Raw genomic sequence first — 24288 nt, 5'->3', positions numbered from 1 at the left:
CAAAGTTGTATATTATAGAATTAATGCTTAAATATCTTTAAAGACAGATAATTCTTCATTGAATATCATTCTTTTTGTTTTAATTGTACTTTATGGGAGTCATTTGATCACCATTTCTCATAATTCCTCGTGTCTTCATGTTCTTATAAAGTAAAACTACTGGATAAAGTCATGCTGAAAAGAGCCTTACTTATTTGTCCTGCTCCATTTTACCTTTAGTCAGATTATTTTCATTCAGCTTCTGAATTAGTTTGTTGTGGGGAAACTAACATGGTATCAAATAAAAATTAAAGGGATGCCTGGATGTCTCAGTTGGTTAAGCATCTGACTTCGGCTCAGGTGATGATCTCAGGGTCCTGGGATCCAGCTGGGTGTCCAGCCCCATGTGAAGCCCTGCCTGGGGCTCGGGAGTCAGCAGGGAGTCTGCTTTTCCCTCCCTCTCTGCACTGCCTCTTTCCCCCACCCCTCCCTGAGTTCATGCACTCTCATTCTCTCTCAAATAAATAAATAAATACAGTCTTTAAAAAAAAAAAAGAAAGACCAATGTTCTCAGCTTAGTGACCATATCTAGAGAGCCTCCAATGTTACTTGAGAAGGCCATTTAAAGTATGTGCTAGTATGATTTCTCACAGGCAAACTCTTGTATTATTATGCTGTTTATTTTTAAATAATAATACTGTGGGTCTTTTCGAAAAGATAGAGAACGCTATTATAAAGGGATTCCTCAAAAGACCATAGATAAGATCAGTATACTTATTTTTAGTCAGTTGAGCTAAGCATCAAAGCTAAATTACTCCTCATCAGGTCTCTAAAATGGTTTTAGTATTGAAAATTACATTTTCCCCAGGTTTCAGCACCAAGAAAAAAAAACAAAAATAAAAATCCATTACATTTTCCTACCTATAGAACAGATGCTTGTGGGACACCTACTCTCTTTAAGTCATTGCACTTACTGAGTAGTACGGTTGATTTCACTATTTGGATGAAGATAGTACCTTTTTTTTTTTTTTTAAGAGCCCTCTAGGAAATTGTGTTTCAATGGTTGCCTCCTCACCCTCCTGTAATGCAACCAGAAGCCCCTGGGCCTGGACCCCACCATGCAGCCTTTGTCCTGTTCCCTTGTTTGTTAAGTGCTATGTGGGCTGGAAAGTGTTGGAGCACTGGGATTAGTGGAATTGAAACTCTGTTCTTTGGAGGCCACAAAGCTTATACATTCTCCTTTCTATCCTCTGCCAGACGCAAGGGTGGCTTTTGTCTTTTTAGGAATATTTCAATTATTTCAACCAGTATGCTGCTTGGATTTACCATCTTACCTTTATTCAGGTTAATAAATGCTTATTGAGTATCTTTTAAGTACCAGGTATTGTTCAGTCTGAATTTATAGAAATCTCACATCTTGTGGTAAGAAACTCTTGTTGAATAACTCCAGTACATTTAGTGAAGTTAAGGTATAGTTCAATTCTGAATTTATTTGATCTGAGGTTGTAATTCTAATATTCTTTTTCTGACATTTTAAATATGATCTGACTTAAAAATTCCTATAAAGTGAATGAAAACTGGCTCCTTATAAGGAATTTCAGTACTTTCTACAGGCTAAGATAACTAACCACAAATGCAGTGAAATCAGTGAAACCTGCATTTAGATTTTATTCAGACTAACTTTCCAACTTCGTACAGTTAGAAGTTTATTTTCATAAAGGCAAAAAAGGCATGTGGTATTTAAGTTCTGGCCCTACTATTTGTTAACCGTGTGGCTTTGGTGAATTACTACCTCTCTTAACCTCAGATGGAGGTAATTATAATGGAATGCTTCAGAGTTATTGAATTTATAATTGAATTACTTCAGAGATATTGTGAGTATAGTCTATCTCCTTTAATAAAATGCCCTCCTCATGATTTTTGTTGTTAGGCAAAGGATGGGACATGGAAAGAGTGAACACAAGAACAAACAATCTTTGCTACATCTCAGTTCTCTCCTTTTCATATGGATGGAACCAGTTATGCTGCATTTTAGCCTGGCTACTGAGCTGTGGCTGGTTAGAAGTTCCATTCCAGTGGTGGTCAGATGATATTAAAAAAATTGTTACTACTTAACTGCTCTACATACTTTCTTAACTTTTTAGGAGATTCTGGATGCATCATTTCTGGTGGTTGTCTTAAGTCTGCTTTCAACCTCCCCTTTATTTAAACAGCTTTTTTGAGACATCATTTATAGCCCATATATTGAATGTGTGTAATGCAGTGGCTTTTGGTATATTCAGAGTTAGGCATCCATTACCACAATCACTTTTAGAATATTTTCATTATCATTATCCCAAAAAGAAACCCTGGATCCTAGCCACCACTCCTCACTGCCCACCCCCACCCCCATTCTCCACCCTAGGCAATCACTAATCTATTCTTTCTGTCTCTCTAGGTTTGCCTATTCTGAGCTTTCATATGAAAAGAATCAGACAATATGCGGTCCCTTGTGATTGACTTCGTCTTACCTAGCATGACATTTTCAAGGTCTATGTTCTCTTTTATAACAAAAAGGTATATTAAGTTTCCTAGAGACACACTGACCTATCCTGTGGAAAGAAGAAATGAAAGATTTTTTTTTAAATAAAGTTAACTGGTATCCCAGGACTGCTTGTCAGTCACAAATGGTGAGAAAAGCCCTATAAATAGTTACTGTAGCTGCAAACCAAAGAATGGTATTCTAACATTGAATGTGGAAAAGATTCATGTCTCAGCATTCTTTTTAGCTCCATTTGTTTATATGAATAATGTCATAATTATTGGTACATCATTCAGTATGAATAATAAGATATAACTCTATGGGACTAATGTAACTAAAACTGTTGCACCACTGTCTTTTTTCTTTGCTATTTTCCTCTTGTAACTAATTTTCCTGCTAAATATTCTGCATAACTCAGACATATGATATAATGTCTGTGGTTACATGCTACATGTTACATGCTAATGTTTGTGGTTCCTTATGGCATTTTTTATTTTTATGTGAGCCTGATGAGCTAAAGCTTAGGTATTTTATTTGAGGATAACCAATGATTATATATATTAGTATAAATGTTGGAAACAGTATACACAGAAATAAAATCTTCAGAGCATATTCCCCCCAAATTTGTGGATGTAGTTAAAAAAGCTGGGGGGGGGAAGCAGTCTTTTGACTTTGAAAAACCCAACTTCTCTGTGCCTCAGGTTCTTCCTCTATGAAGTGGAGCAATTGGACTATGATGATTAATGCTGATGGTCTTTAACTCTGTGGTTCTGTGAAGGTAATTGATAAATGTATTACTGATGGTTCTAGATTACTTCCTACATTACATCAAGAAGTTAGCATTGTAATGTCAGATTTCCTGTGTTCTAATTACTTAACTAATGTGGTGTCATGGCAGAAGGCTAATGATATGTCTTAGCAAAAATCATATTTTTCTGTACAAGAATTAGAAGCCATGGTCTATTATTCCAAATGGTCTGTTAATACAAAATAATTTAAAATAATACTTACCTAGAACACCTATTTATTAAATAAATGGGTTCAGATATGAGTGGTAAAAAACCGAAAACAACAAGTGGCTTAAAACAACATTAAATTTTATTTCTCACTCATGTCCAAGTTGACGTAAGTCTGGTATGGAAGTTCATGGCATCAGGGACCTCTTACCAATTGTCCCTTTTTCCTTTTGATACTCTACCCTTCTTCTTGGGTGTAAACCATATTCTTATTGAGCGAGATGGTGGCATCCACATTACAGGAAGCAGAATGGAGAAAGGGATGAAGCAGAAAGTAGAAGTTACCTTCAGTGCCGTGTTAAGCATTTCCACGTGAATCCATGAGACATGTGGCCATGCATAGCTGTAAGAGCAGCTGGGAAATATAGCCATGTGCCCCATTAAAAATTCTACCTATAGTGGATGAAAGGGAGAAAAGATATTAGGAGGTGGGCAGTCTACTACAATCTGGTTAATGGTAAACAAAAGGGAAAACTAAAGAGCATTTGTCATTGTATCTCTTCCACCAAAGAAAGGAGCATTTTATATTTCTCTAGGTGATACTGGTTCTCAAAATGGAAATGTCATTTTACAGGTGAAGAGCTGACAATGTAATGGTTACATCTCAAGAATATGTGATTCAGGAGGGGAGGTTAAGATGGCGGAGGAGTAGGGGACCCCTTTTTCAGCCGGTCCCCTGAGTTGAGCTGGATAGGTACCAGACCAGCAGGAACATCCACGGAATCAGCCTGAGACGCAGGAAGATACATCTGGATCTCTACAAATGAACATCTCCAGCGCTGAGTATCGAGGTACGAAGCGGGGAGCCGTGAAACCGCGCACAGATATCGGAAGCTAAACAGAAGGGGGAGGGAGCCGCCGTGTCAGGGCGCCGGGAAGCGGTAGCCACCTGCAAGGGGGAGCGGACAGACCGCGGACCCGCACGCTTGAGACAGCAGGCTGAGAAGGGAGCTCCGGGAGCGCACGCGGGACGGCTGGCGGTTGGCGGGCCACCTGCACGGGGGAGCAGGCGGACTCGCGGACAGCACCCGCGAGACACCAGACTGAGACGGGGAGCTCCGGGAGCCCGCGCGGGGCGGCTGGCGGCGGGCGGGGTTGGAAACACAAAGGACAGAGACGTGCCGGCCCTGGAAGTGAGGGCTGGGACGCCGGGTGTGGGGCGCACAGCCCGGGATGCTGCAGGGTTGAGCAGCACCAACAGAAACAGAGTTAAAGTGGCCAGAACATCAGTGGAGAACGATCCGCGATCCCTCTGTTCTGAGACAGAGGCTGAATTTCAGCCGCTGCTGCTCTCTCAGAAGAGGCATAGCAAACCGCCAGGGAAAGCCGCCAGAGAACAAAAGCCCGGAAATACCGGCTCACAGGGTGCCCATCCCCATCCCCCCTCGCAAGGGACACAGAGACTCTACCCAAACAGGGTTTTCTGAGTACCTGCAGGCAGGCCCCTCCCCCAGAAGGCAGGCTGAAAAATCAAGAAGCCCACAACCCGGAGCGCCTGAGTGGCGCAGTCACCAAGCACCTGTCTTCGGATTAGGGTGTGATCACAACGCTCCGTAAGGAGTCCTTCATCGGGCTTCTCCACCGGGAACCTGCTTCTTCCTCTCCCACTCCTCTGCTTGGGTTCCCTTTCTTGCTGACTGTCTCTCTCTCTCTCAAATAAATAAATAAACTCTTTAAGGAAGAAGCCCACATCCCTAAGATCTCTATAAAACAAGGGCGCACGGCCTGGGTCCCAGTCAACACTTGGGCTCTGGACAACCCTGCAATCTCTCTTCATCAGAATGACGAGAAGGAGAAGTCCCCCCCAGCAAAGAAAAGATAATGAGTCTGTGGCCTCTGCCACAGAATTGGCCTCGGCCACAGAATTAATACATATGGATGTATCCCAATTATCAGAAATGGAATTCAGAGCAACAATGGTCAAGATGATGAGTAAACTTGAAAAAAGCATCAGAGAAAGCGTTGCTGAGAATATAGAATCCCTAAGGGCAGAAATGAGAGCGAATCTGACAGAAATTAAAAATTCTATGAGCCAAATGCAGTCAAAACTAGAGGCTCTGACGGCCAGGGTCACCGAGGCAGAGGAACGCGTTAGCGAATTGGAGGATGGGTTAGTAGAAGAAAAAACGAAAATAGAAGCTGGTCTTAAAAAAATCCACGCCCACGAATGTAGATTACGGGAGATTACTGACTCTATGAAACGATCCAATGTCAGAATCATCGGCATCCCTGAAGGGGTGGAGAAAAACAGAGGTCTAGAAGAGATATTTGAACAAATTGTAGCTGAAAACTTCCCTAATCTAGCAAGGGAAACAAGCATTCGTGTCCAAGAGGCAGAGAGGACCCCATCCAAGCTCAACCAGGACAAACCTACGCCACGGCATGTCATAGTGCAATTCGCAAATATTAGATCCAAGGATACAGTATTGAAAGCGGCCAGGGCAAAGAAATTTCTCACGTACCAAGGCAAAGGTATCAGGATTACGTCAGACCTGTCTACAGAGACCTGGAATGAGAGAAAGGCTTGGGGGGGCATTTTTAAAGCTCTTTCAGAGAAAAACATGCAGCCAAGGATCCTTTATCCAGCAAAGCTGTCATTCAGAATTGATGGAGAAATAAAGACGTTCCAAAATCGCCAATCATTAACCAATTTCGTAACCACGAAACCAGCCCTACAGGAGATATTAAGGGGGGCTCTATAAAGGTAAAAAGGCCCCAAGAGTGATACAGAGCAGCAAGTCACAACCGATACAAAGACTTTAAAGAGAAATGGCATCATTAAAATCATATCTGTCAATAATCTCTATCAATCTAAATGGCTTAAACTCTCCCATAAAACGCCACAGGGTTGCAGATTGGATAAAAAGACATGACCCATCCATTTGCTGTCTACAAGAGACTCATTTTGAACCCAAAGATGCATTCAGACTTAGAGTAAGGGGATGGAGTACCATCTTCCACGCAAATGGACCTCAAAAGAAAGCTGGAGTAGCAATTCTCATATCAGATAGACTGGATTTTAAACTAGAGGCCATAGAGAGAGATACAGAAGGGCACTATATTATTCTTAAAGGAAGTATTCAACAAGTGGATATGACAATTATTAATATATATGCCCCCAACAGGGGAGCAGCAAGATACACAAGCCAACTCTTAACCAAAATAAAGAGACATATAGATAAGAACACAGTAATAGTAGGGGACCTCAACACCCCACTATCAGAAATAGACAGAACACCCTGGCAAAAACTAAGCAAAGAATCAAAGGCTTTGAATGCCATACTCGACGAGTTGGACCTCATAGATATATATAGAACACTACACCCCAGAACCAAAGAATACTCATTCTATTCAAATGCCCATGGAACATTCTCAAGAATAGATCATGCTCTGGGACACAAAACAGGTCTCAGCCAATACCAAAAGATTGAAATTATCCCCTGCATATTCTCAGACCACAACGCTCTGAAATTGGAACTCAACCACAAGGAAAAACCTGGAAGAAACTCAAACACTTGGAGGCTAAGAACCATCCTGCTCAAGAATGACTCGATAAACCAGGAAATCAAAAAACAAATTAAACAATTTATGGAGACCAACGAGAATGAATACACAACGGTCCAAAACCTATGGGATACTGCAAAGGCAGTCCTAAGGGGGAAATACATAGCCATCCAAGCCTCACTCAAAAGAATAGAAAAATCTAAAATGCAGTTTCTATATTCTCACCTCAAGAAACTGGAACAGCAACAGAGGGACAGGCCTAACCCACTGACAAGGAAGGAGTTGACCAAGATTAGAGCAGAAATCAATGAATTAGAAACCAGGAGCACAGTACAGCAGATCAACAGGACTAGAAGCTGGTTCTTTGAGAGAATCCATAAAATTGACAGACCACTGGCAAAACTTGTCCAAAAACAAAGAGAAAGGACTGAGATTATTAAAATTATGACTGAAAAGGGAGAGGTCACGACCAGCACCATTGAAATTGCAAGGATTATTAGAAACTTTTATCAACAGCTATATGCCAAAAAACTAAACAATCTGGAAGAGATGGAGGCCTTCCTGGAAACCTATAAACTACCAAGACTGAAACAGGAAGAAATAGATTTCTTAAATAGGCCAATTAACTATGAAGAAATTGAGTCAGTGATAAACAACCTTCCAAATAATAAAACTCCAGGCCCAGACGGTTTTCCTGGGGAATTCTACCAAACATTCAAAGAAGAAATAATACCTATTCTCCTAAAGCTATTTCAAAAAATAGAAACAGAAGGAAAGCTACCAAACTCATTCTATGAGGCTAATATTACCTTGATCCCCAAACCAGGCAAAGACCCCCTCAAAAAGGAGAATTACAGACCGATTTCTCTAATGAATATGGATGCCAAAATCCTCAACAAGATCCTTGCTAATAGAATCCAACAGTACATTAAAAGGATTATCCATCATGACCAAGTGGGATTCATACCTGGGATGCAAGCATGGTTCAACACTCGCAAATCAATCAATGTGATACATCATATCAACAAGAAAAGACTCAAGAACCATATGATCCTCTCAATTGATGCAGAAAAAGCATTTGACAAAATACAGCATCCTTTCCTGATTAAAACCCTTCAGAGTGTAGGAATAGAGGGTACATTTCTCAATCTCATAAAAGCCATCTATGAAAAGCCTACTGCAAGCATTATTCTCAATGGGGAAAAGCTGGAAGCCTTTCCCTTAAGATCAGGAACACGACAAGGATGCCCACTCTCGCCACTATTATTCAACATAGTACTAGAAGTCCTTGCAACAGCAATCAGAAGACAAAAAGGGATCAAAGGTATCCAAATCGGCAAAGAAGAAGTCAAACTGTCTCTCTTTGCAGATGACATGATACTCTATATGGAAAACCCAAAGGAATCCACTCCCAAACTATTAGAAGTTATAGAACAATTCAGTAAGGTGGCAGGATACAAAATCAATGCCCAGAAATCAGTTGCATTTCTATACACGAATAACGAGACTGAAGAAAGAGAAATTAGGGAATCCATCCCATTTACAATAACACCAAAAACCATACGTTACCTTGGAATTAACTTAACCAGAGACGTAAAGGACCTATATCCTAGAAACTATAGATCACTTTTGAAAGATATTGAGGAAGACATAAAAAGATGGAAAAATATTCCATGCTCATGGATTGGAAGAATTAACATAGTTAAAATGTCCATACTACCCAGAGCAATCTACACTTTCAATGCTATCCCGATCAAAATACCGAGGACATTTTTCAAAGAACTGGAACAAATAGTCCTTAAATTTGTATGGAACCAGAAAAGGCCCCGAATCTCCAAGGAACTGTTGAAAAGGAAAAACAAAGCTGGGGGCATCACAATGCCGGATTTCGAGCTGTACTACAAAGCTGTGATCACAAAGACAGCATGGTACTGGCACAAAAACAGACACATCGACCAATGGAACAGAATAGAGAACCCAGAAATGGACCCTCGGCTCTTTGGGCAACTAATCTTTGATAAAGCAGGAAAAAACATCCGGTGGAAAAAAGACAGTCTCTTCAATAAATGGTGCTGGGAAAATTGGACAGCTACATGCAAAAGAATGAAACTTGACCACTCTCTCACACCATACACAAAAATAAACTCCAAATGGATGAAAGACCTCAATGTGAGACAGGAATCCATCAAAATTCTAGAGGAGAACATAGGCAACAACTTCTATGACATCGGCCAGAGCAACCTTTTTCACGACACATCTCCAAAGGCAAGAGAAATAAAAGATAAAATGAACTTATGGGACTTTATCAGGATAAAGAGCTTCTGCACAGCCAAGGAAACAGTCAAAAAAACTAAGAGACAGCCCACGGAATGGGAGAATATATTTGCAAAGGACACCACAGATAAAGGACTGGTATCCAAGATCTACAAAGAACTTCTCAAACTCAATACACGAGAAACAAATAAACAAATCATAAAATGGGCAGAAGATATGAACAGACACTTTTCCAATGAAGACATACAAATGGCTAACAGACACATGAAAAAATGTTCAAAATCATTAGCCATCAGGGAAATTCAAATCAAAACCACACTGAGATACCACCTTACGCCAGTTAGAATGGCAAAGATAGACAAGGCAAGAAACAACAATTGTTGGAGAGGATGTGGAGAAAGGGGATCCCTCCTACATTGTTGGTGGGAATGCAAGTTGGTACAGCCACTCTGGAAAACAGTGTGGAGGTCCCTTAAAAAGTTAAAAATTGAACTACCCTATGACCCAGCCATTGCACTACTGGGTGTTTACCCCAAAGATACAGACGTAGTAAAGAGAAGGGCCATATGCACCCCAATGTTCATAGCTGCATTGTCCACAATAGCCAAATCATGGAAGGAGCCGAGATGCCCTTCAACAGATGACTGGATTAAGAAGCTGTGGTCCATATATACAATGGAATATTACTCAGCTATCAGAAAGAACGAATTCTCAACATTTGCTGCAACATGGACGGCACTGGAGGAGATAATGCTAAGTGAAATAAGTCAAGCAGAGAAAGACAATTATCATATGATTTCTCTCATCTATGGAACATAAGAACTAGGATGATCGGTAGGGGAAGAAAGGGATAAAGAAAAGGGGGGTAATCAGAAGGGGGAATGAAACATGAGAGACTATGGACTATGAGAAACAAACTGAAGACTTCAGAGGGGAGGGGGTGGGGGAATGGGATAGACTGGTGATGGGTAGTAAGGAGGGCACGTATTGCATGGTGCTCTGGGTGTTATACGCAACTAATGAAGCATCAAACTTTACATCGGAATCCGGGGATGTACTGTATGGTGATTAACATAATATAATAAAAAATAAATAAATAAATAAAGAAAAAATATGTGATTCACTTTCCAGTAACTGGGTTAATGCACAGGATCTTCCAAGAGAGAACTGCTAGATATATTTCCTGGTTTGAATTCATGAGTTGATATTATGATTTATGAGCTAGCCTCTTGTGAGTTTAGTTAGTATGAATTTTTCCCACTGAGCCCAGTAGCCCCTGAGAAAACCGATCAAACAGAGAACAGACCCAACCCTAGATGTACAGTGACGTTACTGGGAACATATGCCCTATAAGGCTTCATCTGACCTGAGACACCCATCTCTTATTCCTGATCTTGAAGGGAGAAAAAATTATACACTTGTAGATAGTCTTTACTATATCCATCTACAAAATCAAAATAATAGTGTTTCACGTGATGAAGATTTGTTGTGGTCTTATAAAATGTTTTTATATAGGAAAGAGCTTCCAGGGCTAATGATATTGCAAGACTTGACTCTTAAAAATCCATTTAGAGAGAATGATTTACTGTTCTGGAATGATTGTGACCTTTTCAGAATTTTTGAAAATACAAAAACAGCAGAACAGACTCACCCCCAGAATATTGAAATAACATGTTCCATCTGTGCTATTATCTCAGCTGTTCCATAGTCTGCCTAAAATCATCTTAAGGATGAAGTCTTCCCTTATCTTTCTTAACAGAACAAAGTGATCCCAGTAGACAAAGGAGAGACTTTGAGGCCATGCATAGGACTATAATATCTAGAAACTTAAGGTAATTATCACCAGTGTCAAAGTACCAAGCAGCCTGAATGCTTTGCTGGTTTCATAACTATTTGAGGTTTGCTGAGTTAGTTGTGAGCATCTTAGAATTCTCCTACAAAATTAAGATCTAAAAACTGATAGGCTTTTTTTTTTTAAAGATTTTATTTATTTATTTGACAGAGAGAGAGACAGCCGGCGAGAGAGGGAACATAAGCAGGGGGAGTGGGAGAGGAAGAAGCAGGCTCAGAGCGGAGGAGCCTGATGTGGGGCTCGATCCCATAACGCCAGGATCACCCCCTGAACCGAAAGCAGACGCTTAACCGCTGTGCCACCCAGGCGCCCCTGATAGGCTTTTGATTTACACAATTTAACCATCTAGAAACTGTTGTTGAAGAAATGTAGCTAACTAATCCCTGTTTCCCAGAATTCCATACTCCAAGTCACTTCCAAAGGCAGTCTACTCATAGCCCAGGCTCGAAGATTTGGATTGGAACAGGGTGGCCTGGGAAAATATGGCCTAAGTTCAAATTATCCCTGACTCAAAATTCAGACACCCAACTCAATTCTAACCTCACACCAAAGAACCAGAAAAGACCTTGATAATGTTGATGAGCACTCAACTATATACCAGGTACACTCTCCAGAGACAGATGTAACTTACCACATGAGGAAATTGAGACTTGCCTGCAGTCCTAGTGAGGGGAGTGGCTAAGGTTGAGTCTGCACTTAATGCCTCTGCTGTGGCATCTTCCATAGAGCTCACTTATTGTGGTGGAGCCCTCTGATTTACCCTCATTTCCCGGCTGATGAATTTCTAAACAACAGATACATTGTTTTCTCTCATTTTTAAGGCTATACAATAACAGAATCTTGCAATCAACAGAATCTTTTTCATTTGTTAGCTTGTTCTTGCTTTACCACTCTAGAAGTACTTGTGGCTATTTAACTTTCTTGTTTAGGTTTTAGTACATATAATTTATGCCTCATAATCTTTCTTCTTCAGGGATTCTTAGCTCATGTAAGAATTCTGAAAACCATTACCTTTTCTGGTAATTAAGAATTCACCAATAAAGTTCTGGAATTAATGTGCTCAACCCAGAACTCTCAAGAATAGGAGGTAACCTATAAAGGTTTATAGAGGACCTTCTAGCCACTTCTCCCAAAGTAACTTGGATAGGGTCTAGAGACTGTGTACTTTCCCTGTGGTTCAGGGTTTGAATTAGAGTCACCCACAGCTCAGCTACTTTTATGCTACAATTTACAAAAGGGGGTCCATATGTAAAGGAAATGTGCCTTCTAATAACCTTTTGTGTACTTGAATGTAATTATTAAGTTTCCTTACCTATAGACTGAACAAACTCAAGTCCTTTAATTTAAAAATGAATTAATCTTTCATGACTGCTTCACTAAACAGAGTTGTATTGATTTCTGTCTGGTATTCTGTTTTTCAAGGGAGTTATAACTGGATTGTTGATATATTTTCTGTGAACAGATGTCTTAAATACAATTGACTTCTCCAGATTGTCACAGCCAATATTCCCCTTTACTTAAAGAATGGCTCTTTTTCTGTCTTTAGGGCCACTCTGCCTTTTTTTCAGGGTGTTTTCTTGGTTATTGCATACACGCATCAATGCCCAAGACAGGTTTTCAATATTCAGTGCTGTTTCCAGAAATGCTGTGACATTTTCAGAATAAAATAAACTTTGATTAATTGTAATTTAAAAGACACAGTTCTATGTCACAGATTGGAGAAGACTAAGGAGACACAACTAAATGTGATGTGAGATCTTGGATTGGATCCTATAAAAGCAAAAGAACAGTAGAAAAACTAGTGAAATTTGAATGAAGTCTGCAGTTTAGTTACTAGTATTCTACCAGTGTTGATTTCCTGTCCTTATACCATGGTTGTGTAAGATTTTAACATTAGGGGAAGCTAAGTGTGGTAACTTGTGCAACTTTTCTGTAAATCTAAAATAGTTTCAACTTTTAAAGTTTAAATATATATTTAAAAATATATATATATATAATTTTTTTTCACAGTTCCAAATTGTTTGGTATTATGGTGTTCACTTTTCTTGAGTCTGTCTCTAAGGCATTGACAACAACCCAGGATCCATCAGTATGCTCACTACCCACAGGAACTAGTTATAGAAATCATTTCATTTGTGTATCCATTCAGACACTAACAGTCTTAGTAAGGTCCATGGAAGACAGCAGGATCTCATGGGAGAGTAAAAGATTTGGATTCAGATGTGGGTTTCAGTCCCTCTTCCGCCACTCAGTGGTTTCAGTTGGGCAGCTAACTGGACCTTTCTCAATTCCGTCATCTGAATACAGAGTGTAATACCCACCCCACAGTGATTTTAAGGATTAAATGAAATGTATGTATGTGAATGCTAGTCATAAACTCTTAAACACTATGCAAAATGTTTATTTCTGTTCATATCCTAAAGAATTGTTTGAAGAAAAAAGATTCTCCAGTTTCAGCAATTTTGAGGTGATTTTTCCCCTAGATTAATTGTATTGCAGCATTGAGTGCAATGAAAATCCATAGGTGATATATTTATAATTGTGCTTACAATATTTTGAATCTTTTATCGTTAACAATCAGTTTGAACTTGAACCAATATGACCAAGAAACACAAAGCAGTAAGCTAAATGTTATATATATAGTCTATTTAACATAGAGATTTTACATGCACATTATTTTTACTTATTTAAGCCAATGTCTAGCCTTTTTGCTTTAGAAGTCATAACACTAAGAAGAGAATTTCAAATATGAAAGCTCCAAATTTGTTTTCCTGATATTTAAAGCGAAAGCCATCAGTGGAATCTATGGAGCTGTTTTCAAGACCCTACCAATTATATGAGACTTTTAATCATGTAGTTTGTGTAGTTTGTTTCCAAAAGTTATTCTATAACAAATAGGAAAAAAAAGGAGCTCAGTCAAATTTTTAAGTAGTGCTGCCAACTGTCTGTGGTGAAATTTTATTTTTTTTTTAAATTTTATATCTGAGGGATGTAAAGTTGATTCAAAGTCCATGTTTCAGATGGTTAAATGCTCTGATTCAGAGCCTGGTGAAGGGCTGCTTTGTGGCTTCAATCATACATTAATTCTTCTTGCTGTGTCTGTCTACTGAGTTAGCGGCGTCACTAGAGCAGCCTCACGTAGATCAATCAGGTTCTTTTTCGAAAAATTCCAATCTACAGCCAAGACCAAAAGATCAAAGAAATAGAAGATCTTCTAGTGAAGTCAGGAGCTGCTCATCAGTAGTCCTCAAGTGCTTACCTTTGAATAAGAGAAATGTTAAAAAATTGTTACTGAGTTGGTAAAATGAAGTAGTAAAATCCTCAAGGAATGCATTTTCTAATTCGGTAAAAAGTTTATTGGGAATAGATGGAGCCCTCCTTAGTATATGGTATGTATATGTGTGTGTGTCTGTGTCATGCTCTGCACATCCTATTTACTGATGAAACAGCAATCTCATAAGATTACAAGTAAGACAATATCCATTGTATTTTTAACATTGTTCTAGAAATATTAGACAACTCAGAGAAGAAATTACTTATATTTAATTGTAAAGGAGGAATTAAGATCATCATTAAATAATTAACAAATGTTGATTTAAGATGGATAGCTATAGGGTATTTATTTTTATTTTTTATTTATTTATTTTTTAAAGATATTATTTATTTATTTGACAGAGAGAGAGAGAGAGACAGCCAGTGAGAAAGGGAACACAGGCAGGGGGAGTGGGAGAGGAAGAAGCAGGCTCCCAGCGGAGGAGCCTGATGTGGGGCTTGAGCCCTAGGACTCTGGGATCACGCCCTGAGCCTAAGGCAGACGCTTAATGACTGAGCCACCCAGGCGCCCCAGCTATAAGGTATTTATGAAATAGCTAATAAACCTTGTGGAAAATTTTCCTCACCAAATCTATCCAGAAAAAGCCAAGGTTTTCAACTAAGTCTTTAAAATAATAATCAAATTTGAAAAATCCTTGCAAATCTTTACAAACAACACAGGGAACCTTTTTCTGTTTCCATTTACAAATAATTTTCTATTCTCTTTAATAAGTAATATGTGCACATATTATAAAATACAAAAGGTATTTTAAACAAGTATTCAGTGAAAAGTCAGTCTTCTTCCAGTCCTGTCAGAGACAGTTATTGGTACCAGTTTGTTGGGGTTTCTTTTGGGCAGGGGGGATATCCTTCCAGAGATGTGTTTGGCATATACAAAGTTAGTTACTTTATTGATCTTTTTACGTTTATGGTAATGTGCCACATACACATTTTTGTACCTCGTTTTTATTTTGTTTACTTAGTAATATTATCATGAAACTGTGCCACATCACAACCTACATTTTTAAACATGTTTTTTAATCATCCAGTGCTCATCATGACAAGTGCACTCTTTAATACCCATCACTTATTTCACCCATGCCCCCACCCACCTCTCCTCTGGTAGTAATCAGTTTGTTCTCTGTAGTTCAGAGTCTGTTTCTTAGTTTGTCTCTTTTTTCCCCCTTTGTTTATTTCTTAAATACCACATATGAATGAAATCATATGGTATTTGTCTTTCTCTGACTTACTTTGCTTAGCATTATATTCTTAGCTCTATCCATGTTGTTGTAAATGGCAAGATTTCATTCTTTTTATGACTTTATATCCATTGTATATTTATACGTCTTCTTTTTTTTTTTTTAAGATTTTATTTATTTATTTGACAGAGATAGAGACAGCCAGTGAGAGAGGGAACACAAGCAGGGGGAGTGGGAGAGGAAGAAGCAGGCTCATAGCGGAGGAGCCTGACGTGGGGCTCGATCCCATAATGCCGGGATCACGCCCTGAGCCGAAGGCAGACGCCTAACCGCTGTGCCACCCAGGCGCCCCATACGTCGTCTTTATCTATTCGTCAATCAATGGACCCTTGGGCTGCTTCCATATTTTGACTCTTGTAAATAACACTGCAATAAACATAGGGGTGCACGTCTCCCTTTGAATTAGTGTTTTTATATTCTTTGGGTGAATACCCAGTAGTGTGATTGCTGGATTGTAGGGTAGTTCTATTTTTAACTTTTTGAGGAGCCTCCATACAGCTTTCCAGAGTGGCTGCCCCAGTTTGCATTCCCACCAGCAGTGCAATAGGGTTCCTTTTTCTCCACATCCTCCCCAACACCTGTTGTTTCCTGTGTTGTTGATGTTAGCCATTCTGACAGGTGTGAGGTATATCTCATTGTAGTTTTGATTTGCATTTCCCTAATGATAAGTGATGGTGAGCATCTTTTCATGTGTCTATTGGCCATCTGTATGACTTCTTTAAAGAAATATCTGTCCATGTTTTCAGCCCATTTCTTAATTGAATTATTTGTTTTTTGGGTGTTGAGTTTTATAAGTTCTTTATGTATTTTAGATACCCTTTATTGGATATGTCATTTACAAATACCTTCTCCCATTCCAGAGGTTGCCTTTTAGTTTTGTTGATTGTTTCCTTCACTGTGCAGAAGCTTTTTATTTTGATGTAGTCCCAGTAGTTTATTTTTGCTTTTGTTTTCCTTGGCTCAGGAGACATATCTAGAAAAAAGTTGCTATGGCTGATGTCAAAGAAGTTACTGCCTGTGTTCACTTCTAGGATTTTTATGGTTTCAGGTCTCACATTTAGGTCTTTAATCCATTTTGAATGTATTTTTGTGTATGGTATAAGAAATTGGTCCAGTTTTATTTTTTTACATGTTGCTGTCCAGTGTTCCCAACACCATTTGTCGAAGAGACTTTTTCCCATCGGATGTTCTTTCCTGCTTTGCCAAAGATTACTTTTTTTAATTCAGTTATTGGTTTTACTAGTTTTTGTAGAATCTTTTGGATTTTCTACGTATACAATAATGTTGCCTATAAATAATGACAAATTAATTTCTATTTTTAAATTTTCTTAATTTAAATTCAATTAGCATATATTGTATTATTGGTTTCAGAGGTAGCAGTCAATGATTCATTAGTCTTATATAATACCTAGTGCTCATTACATCATGTGCCCTCCTTAATGTCTATCACCCACTTACCCCATCCCCCACCTCCTTCCGCTCCATCAACCCTCAGTTTGTTTCCTATGATTAAGAGTCACTTATGGTTTGTCTCCCTCTCTGGTTTCATCTTTTTTTTCCCCCGTCTCTTCCCCTATGATCCTCTGTTTTGTCTCTTAAATTCCACCTATCAGTGAGATCATATGATAATTGTATTTCTCTGATTGACTTATTTCGCTTAGCATAATACCTCTGGTTCCATCCACTTATTTGCAAATGTCAAGATTTCAATTTTTTTGATGGCTGAGTAATATTCCATCGTATATATATTCACCACATCTTCTTTATCCATTCATCTATCGATGGACATCTGGGCTCTTTCCATAGTTTGGCTATTGTGGACACCGCTGCTATTAACACTGGGGTGCAGGTGCCGCTTTGGATCACTACATTTGTATCTGTGGGGTAAATACCCAGTAGTGCAATTGCTGGGTCATAGGATAGCTCTATTTTCAACGTTTTGAGGAAGCTCCATACTGTTTTCCAAAATGGCTGCACCAGCTTGCATTCCCGCCGACAGTGTAAGAGGGTTCCCCTTTCTCCGCATCCTCACCAGCATCTGTTGTTTCCTGACTTGTTAATTTTAGCCATTCTTTTTTTGTTTTGTTTTTTTTTTTGGCAGAGAGAGAGCCAGCGAGAGAGGGAACAGAAGCAGGGGGAGTGGGAGAGGAAGAAGCAGGCTCCCAGCCGAGGAGCCTGATGTGGGGTTCGATCCCAGGCTGCTGGGATCACGCCCTGAGCCAAAGGCAGACACCTAACGACTGAGCCACCCAGGCGCCCCAATTTTAGCCATTCTGACTGGTGTGAGGTGGTATCTCATTGTGGTTTTGATTTGTGTTTCCCTGATGCCGAGTGATGTTGAGCATTTTTTCATGTATCTGTTGGCCATTTGTATGTCTTCTTTGGAGAAATGTCCGTTCATGTTTTCTGCCCATTTCTTTTCTTTTTTTTTTTTTAAGATTTTATTTATTCATTTGACAGAGAGAGAGAGACAGCCAGTGAGAGAGGGAACACAAGCAGGGGGAGTGGGAGAGGAAGAAGCAGGTTCCCAGCAGAGGAACCTGATGTGGGGCTCGATCCCAGAACGCCAGGATCACACCCTGAGCCGAAGGCAGACGCTTAACGACTGAGCCACCCAGGCGCTCCTGCCCATTTCTTGATTAGATTATTTGTTCTTTGGATGTTGAGTTTGGTAAGTTCTTTATAGATTTTGGATACTAGCCCTTTCTGTGATATGTCATTTGCAAATATCTTCTCCCGTTCTTTCAGTTGTCTTTTGGTTTTGTCAACTGTTTCCTTTGCTGTGCAGAAGTTTTTATCTTGATAAAGTCCTAATAGCTCCTTTTTGCCTACGTTTCCCTTGCCTTTGGAGACGTGTCTAGCAAGAAGTTGCTGCCACTGAGGTCGAAGAAGTTGCTGCCTGTGTTCTCCTCTAGGATTTTGATGGGTTCCTGTCTCACATTTAGGTCTTTCACCATTTTGAGTCTATTTTTGTGTATGATGTAAAGAAATGGTCCAGTTTCAATCTTCTGCATGTGGCTGTCCAGTTTTCCCAACACCATTTGTTGAAGAGACTGTCTTTTTTCCATTGGACAGTCTTTCCTGCTTTTTCAAAGATTAGTTGACCATAGAGTTGAGGGTCCATTTCTGGGTTCTCTGTTCTGTTCCACTGATTTATGTCTGTTTTTATGCCAGTACCATACTGTCTTGATGATAACAGCTTTGTAGTACAACTTGAAGTCCAAAATTATGATGCCACCAGTTTTGGTTTTCTTTTTCAACTTTCCTTTAGCTATTCAGGGTCTCTTCTGGTTCCATACAAATTTTAGGATTATTTGTTCCAGCTCTGTGAAAAAAGTTGATGGTATTTTGATAGAGATTACACTGAATGTGTAGATTGCTCTAGGTAACATAGACATTTTAACAATATTTGTTCTTCCAATCTACGAGCATGGAACATTTTTCCATTTCTTTGTCTCCTCCACAATTTCTTTCATGAGTGTTCTATAGTTTTCTGAGTACAGATCCTTTACCTCTTTGGTTAGGTTTATTCTAGGTATCTTATGGTTTGGGGGGCAGGTGTAAATGGGATCAACTCCTTAATTTCTCTCTCTTCTGTCTCATTGTTGTGTATAGAAATGCAACAGATTTCTGTGCATTGGTTTTATATCCTGCCACTTTGCTGAATTCCTGTATGAGTTCTAGCAATTTTGGGGTAGAGTCTTTTGGATTTTCCACGGAGTATCATGTCATCTGCAAAGAGTGAGAGTTTGACTTCTTTGCCAATTCAGATGCCTTTTATTCTTTTTGTTGTCTGATTGCTGAGGCTAGGACATCTAGTACTATGTTGAACAGCAGTGGTGATAGTGGACATCCCTGCTGTGTTCCTAACCTTAGGGGAGATGCTCTCAATTTTTTCCCATTGAGAATGATATTCGCTGTGGGCTTTTCTTATATGGCCTTCATGATATTGAGGTATGTTCCCTCTATTTCTACACTGTGGACAGTTTTAATCAAGAAAGGATGCTGTACTTTGCCAAATGCTTTTTCTGTATCTATTGAGAGTATCATATGGTTCTTGTCCTTTCTTTTATTTATGTAGAGTATCACATTGATTGATTTGTGGATGTTGAACCACCCTTGCAGCCCAGGAATAAACCCTACTTGGTCATGGTGAACAGTCCTTTTAATGTACTGTTGGATCCTACTGGCTAGTATTTTGGTGAGAATTTTTGCATCTGTGTTCATCAGGGATATTGGCCTGTAATTCTCAGTGGGGTCTTTGGTTTTGGGATCAAGGTAATGCTGGCCTCACAGAAAGAGTTTGGAAGTTTTCCTTCCATTTCTTTTTTTTTTTTTTTTTAAATATTTTATTTATTTATTCGACAGAGATAGAGACAGCCAGCGAGAGAGGGAACACAAGCAGGGGGAGTGGGAGAGGAAGAAGCAGGCTCACAGTGGAGGAGCCTGATGTGGGGCTCGATCCCATAACGCCGGGATCACGCCCTGAGCCGAAGGCAGACGCTTAACCGCTGTGCCACCCAGGCGCCCCTCCTTCCATTTCTATCTTTTGAAATAGCTTCAGAGGAACAGGTATTAATTCCTTAAATGTTTGGTAAAATTTCCCTGGGAAGCCATCCAGCCCTGAGCTCTTGTTTGTTGGGAGATTTTTGATTACTGCTTGAATTTCCTTGCCAGTTATGGGTCTCTTCAGGTTTTCTATTTCTTTCTGTTTAGTTTATACATCTCTAGGAATGCATCCATTTCTTTCAGATTGCCTAATTTGTTGGCATATAGTTGTTCATAATATGTTCCTTTAATTCTTTGTGTTTCTTCATTGTTGGTTGTGATCTCTCCTCTTTCACTCATGATTTTATTTATTTGGGTCCTTTCTCTTTTTGATAAGTTTGGCCAGGAGTTTATCAATCTTTTTAATTCTTACAAAGAATCAGCTCTAGTTTCATTGATCTGTTCTTTTCATTTCTATTTCATTGATTTCTGCTCTAATCTTTATTATTTCTCTTCTCCTGCTGGGTTTAGGCTTTATTTGCTGTTCTTTCTCCAGCTCCTTTAGGTGTAAGATTAGGTTATGTATTTGAGACCTTTCTTGTTTCTTGAGAAGGGCTTCTGTTGCTTCCCTCTTAGGACCACCTTTGCTGCATCCCAAAGGTTGTGAACAATTGTGTTTCCATGAATAAAAAAATTCTTTAATTTTGTGGTCAACGCATTCATTCTTTTAGGATGCTCTTTAGCCTCCATGTATTTGAGTTCTTTCCTCTTGTGACTGAGTTCCAATTTCAAAGCACTGTGGTCTGAAAATAGGCAGGGAAAGATCCCAGTCTTTTGGTACCAGTTGAGACCTGATTTGTGACCCAGTGTATGATCTATTCTGGAGAATGTTCCATGTGCACTTGAGAAAAATGTGTATTCTGTTGCTTTAGGATGGAATGTTCTGAATATATCTGTGAGTCCCATCTGGTCCAGTGTGTCATTCAAAGCCCTTGTTTCCTTGTTGATCTTCTGCTTAGATGATCTGTCCATTGCAGTGAGTGGGGTGTTAAAGTCCCCTAGTATTATTGTACTATTATCAATGTGTTTCTTTAATTTTGTTATTATTTGGCTTATGTAATTGGCTGTTCCCATGTTAGGGGCATAAATATTTACAATTGTTAGATCTTCTTGATGGATAGACCCTCAAATTATGATATAGTGTCCTCCTTTATCTCTTATTTCAGTCTTTGGCTTAAAATCTAATTTGTCTGAGATAAGGATTGCCACCCAGCTTTCTTTTGTTGTCCATTAGCATGATAAATGGTTTTCCATCCCCTCACTTTAAATCTGGAGGTGTCTTTGTGTCTAAAATGAGTCTCTTGCAGACAGCATATCAATGGTCTTGCTTTTTTATCCAATCTGATACCCTATGTCTTTTGATTGGGGCATTTAGCCCATTTACATTCAGGGTAACAATTGAAAGATATGAATTTAGTGTCATTGTATTACCTGTAAAGTCACTGTTTCTGTATATTGTCTCTGTTCCTTTCTGGTCTATATTACTTTTGGGCTCTCTCTTTGCTTAAAGGATCCCTTTTAATATTTCTTGTAGGGCTAGTTTGGTGACCACAAATTCTTTTCGTTTCTCTTTGTCCTGGAAGCTTTTTATCACTCCTGTTTTGAATGACAGCCTTGCTGGATAACGTATTCTTGGCTGCAGATTTTTCCCATTTAACACGTTGAGTATATCATACCAGTCCTTTCTTGTCTGCCAGGTCTCTATGGATAGGTCTGGTGCAGTCTAATGTTTCTACCCTTGTAGGTTATGGACCTCTTGTCCTGAGCTGCTTTCCAGATTTTCTGTCTCTGAGATTTGCAGGTTTCACTATTATATTTTGGGGTGTTCAGCCTCTTTTTATTGATTTTTGAGGGGGGTTCCCTGTGCCTCCTGGACTTAAGATGCCTGTTTCCTTTCCCAGTTAGGGAAGTTCTCTGCTATAATTTGCTCCAATATACCTTCTGTCCCTCCCTCTCTTTCCTCTTCTTCTGGGATCCCCATTATTCTAATATTGTTTTGCTTTATGGTATCACTTATCTCTAGAATTCCCCCCTCATGATCCAGTAGTTGTTTATCTCTCTCTTCCTCAGCTGCTTTATTCTCCATCATTTTGCCTTCTATATCACTAACTGTCTCTTCTGCCTCATTTATCCTAGCAGTTAGGGCCTCCATTTTTTATTGCATTTCATTAATAGCCTTTTTGGTTTCGACTTGGTTAGATTTTAGTTCTTTTATTTCTCCAGAAAGGGATTCTTTAGTGTCTAATATGCTTTTTTTCAAGCCCAGCTAGCATCTTTATAGTTGTTATTCTGAACTCTAGTTCTGACATCTTACTTATGTCCATACTGATTAGGTCCTTGGCAGTTAGTACTGCCTCTTGTTCTGTTTTTTGAGGTGAGTTTTTCCATCTTGTCATTCTGTCCAGAGAAGAATAGATGAATGAGAGAACAAAATACTAAAATGGCAACAATAACCCCAGAGAAATATACACTAAACAAATCAGAAGAGACCTGAAACTGAAAAAATAAAATAAAATAAAATAATAAGAATTATTTTAAAAGAAAAAGAAAAGAGAATATAACCAGACAGGTGAACAGAATAGAGCCATACACTGGATCATGTGTGTGTTTTGGTCTGTTTGAAAACTAGATTCCAAAATTGTAAAGAAAGAAAAACTTACATATGTATAAAAAGAAAATTAAATACAATGAAAGGATAGAATGTAACTGTAAAAATGAAAATTAAAAGACAAGGAAAAACAAAAGAGAAAAGAAAACAGCAACAACAAAAAAGGAAGGGATATAAACAGGTGAACAGAAGAGAGCTATACACTAAATCCTGAGTATATTTTGGTTGGTTTGTTAGAAGAAGTTACATCTCAAAATTGTAAAGAAAGAAAAACTTGTATGTATACAAAAATAAAACTAAATGCATTGAAAGGATAGGATGTAACAGTGAAGATGAAAATTTAAAAAGACTTTAACAAAACAAAAAATGGAAGAAGAAAAAAAAGAGAATATGATTAGATAAGTGAATAGTACAGAGCCATACACTAGATTTTGGGTGTATTTTGGTCTGTTAGAAGAAATTGCATCCCAAAATTGTAAAGAAAGAAAAACTTACATATATACACAAATAAAATTAAATACAATGAAGGAATAAAATGTAACTGTAAAAATGAAAATTAAAAAAGATTTACAAGAAGAGTTAATAAAAATTGGTTGAAAAAAGAAAGAGAACAAAATTTTAAAAATTAAAATTGAAATACTTAAGAATCATGGGGGAAAAGGCTATGAATTCTCTGTGCTGTATTCCCCTAGTGCTGGAATTTTGCAGTTCTCATTGATTGGTAAGCTTAGTCTCGGCCAGATGTTCTTGCTGATCTACTGCGGGAGGGGCCTGTTGCATTGGAGCGCAAGTGTCTTTGCCCCAGGCAGAATTGTACCGCCCTTGCCAGGGAGCCTGGCTAAGTAATCTGCTTTGGTTTGCTCTTTGTAGCTTTTGTTCCCTGAAGGCTCTATGCACAGCTTTAGCGGAGAAAAATGAAAATGGCCTCCCACTTTGTAGCCCCAGAGCTGAAAGCTCAGGACCCCACTCCTCAGTGCACCCTCAGAGAAAAGCAGTGAACTCCTGTCTCCCTGGTTTCCAACCACACTCTGTGCTCACCCTATATGACGGAGCATTTCTCTCTCAGGTCCATCATCCTGTTTGAGTCTCCAAACCCTGCAGACTCCTGTGACTCGCTCCCACGCTACTCCTCCCCGGGGAGAGGAAGGGGGGGTCTCGCTGGTTCTGCCGCTTGCTGGGCCCCTGCTCCGGGAACGGTCACCCAACTATGCCAGATTTGGGATTTATGGCAATCCCAATTGTAGCTGGCTTCCCCTCGCCTATGCCTGGGAGCTCCGTCGCACTCAGGCATTCCTGGTCTTCCTGTGACCCCAGGGATCCTGAGACCACACTGATCCACCTAGGCTCTCCACCCCCCCCCACCCTTAACCACCTCAGGGCCTTTCAGTCTGGACATCCCTCACCAGAGCATATTT

The 24288-nt window shown here is 39.3% G+C and overlaps 1 protein-coding gene across 5 annotated transcripts in view; it reads left to right on the top strand.

Moving 5' to 3' along the window:
* The window catches only part of RNF24 (ring finger protein 24), a 79735-nt gene that overhangs the window by 11819 nt on the left and 43628 nt on the right, over window positions 1–24288 (top strand). The window contains exons 1-2 of one of the 5 annotated variants that reach the window (XM_034639766.1): window positions 2413–2508; window positions 3202–3278. Coding sequence is in view for 2 of the 5 variants with exons in the window: in XM_034639762.1 (XP_034495653.1) it covers window positions 2459–2535 (77 nt within the window). In the remaining 3 variants the exon portion in view is untranslated. Of the gene's footprint in view, window positions 1–2412; window positions 3279–24288 lie in introns of those variants that run through there. The other 4 variants (XM_034639765.1, XM_034639763.1, XM_034639762.1 and 1 more) reach the window with 4 other exon arrangements.

The sequence above is a fragment of the Ailuropoda melanoleuca genome, chromosome 13, assembly GCF_002007445.2.
Source record: "Ailuropoda melanoleuca isolate Jingjing chromosome 13, ASM200744v2, whole genome shotgun sequence".
NCBI classification, from domain to species: domain Eukaryota; kingdom Metazoa; phylum Chordata; class Mammalia; order Carnivora; family Ursidae; genus Ailuropoda; species Ailuropoda melanoleuca.
This window is presented reverse-complemented; position numbering and strand designations above follow the sequence as displayed.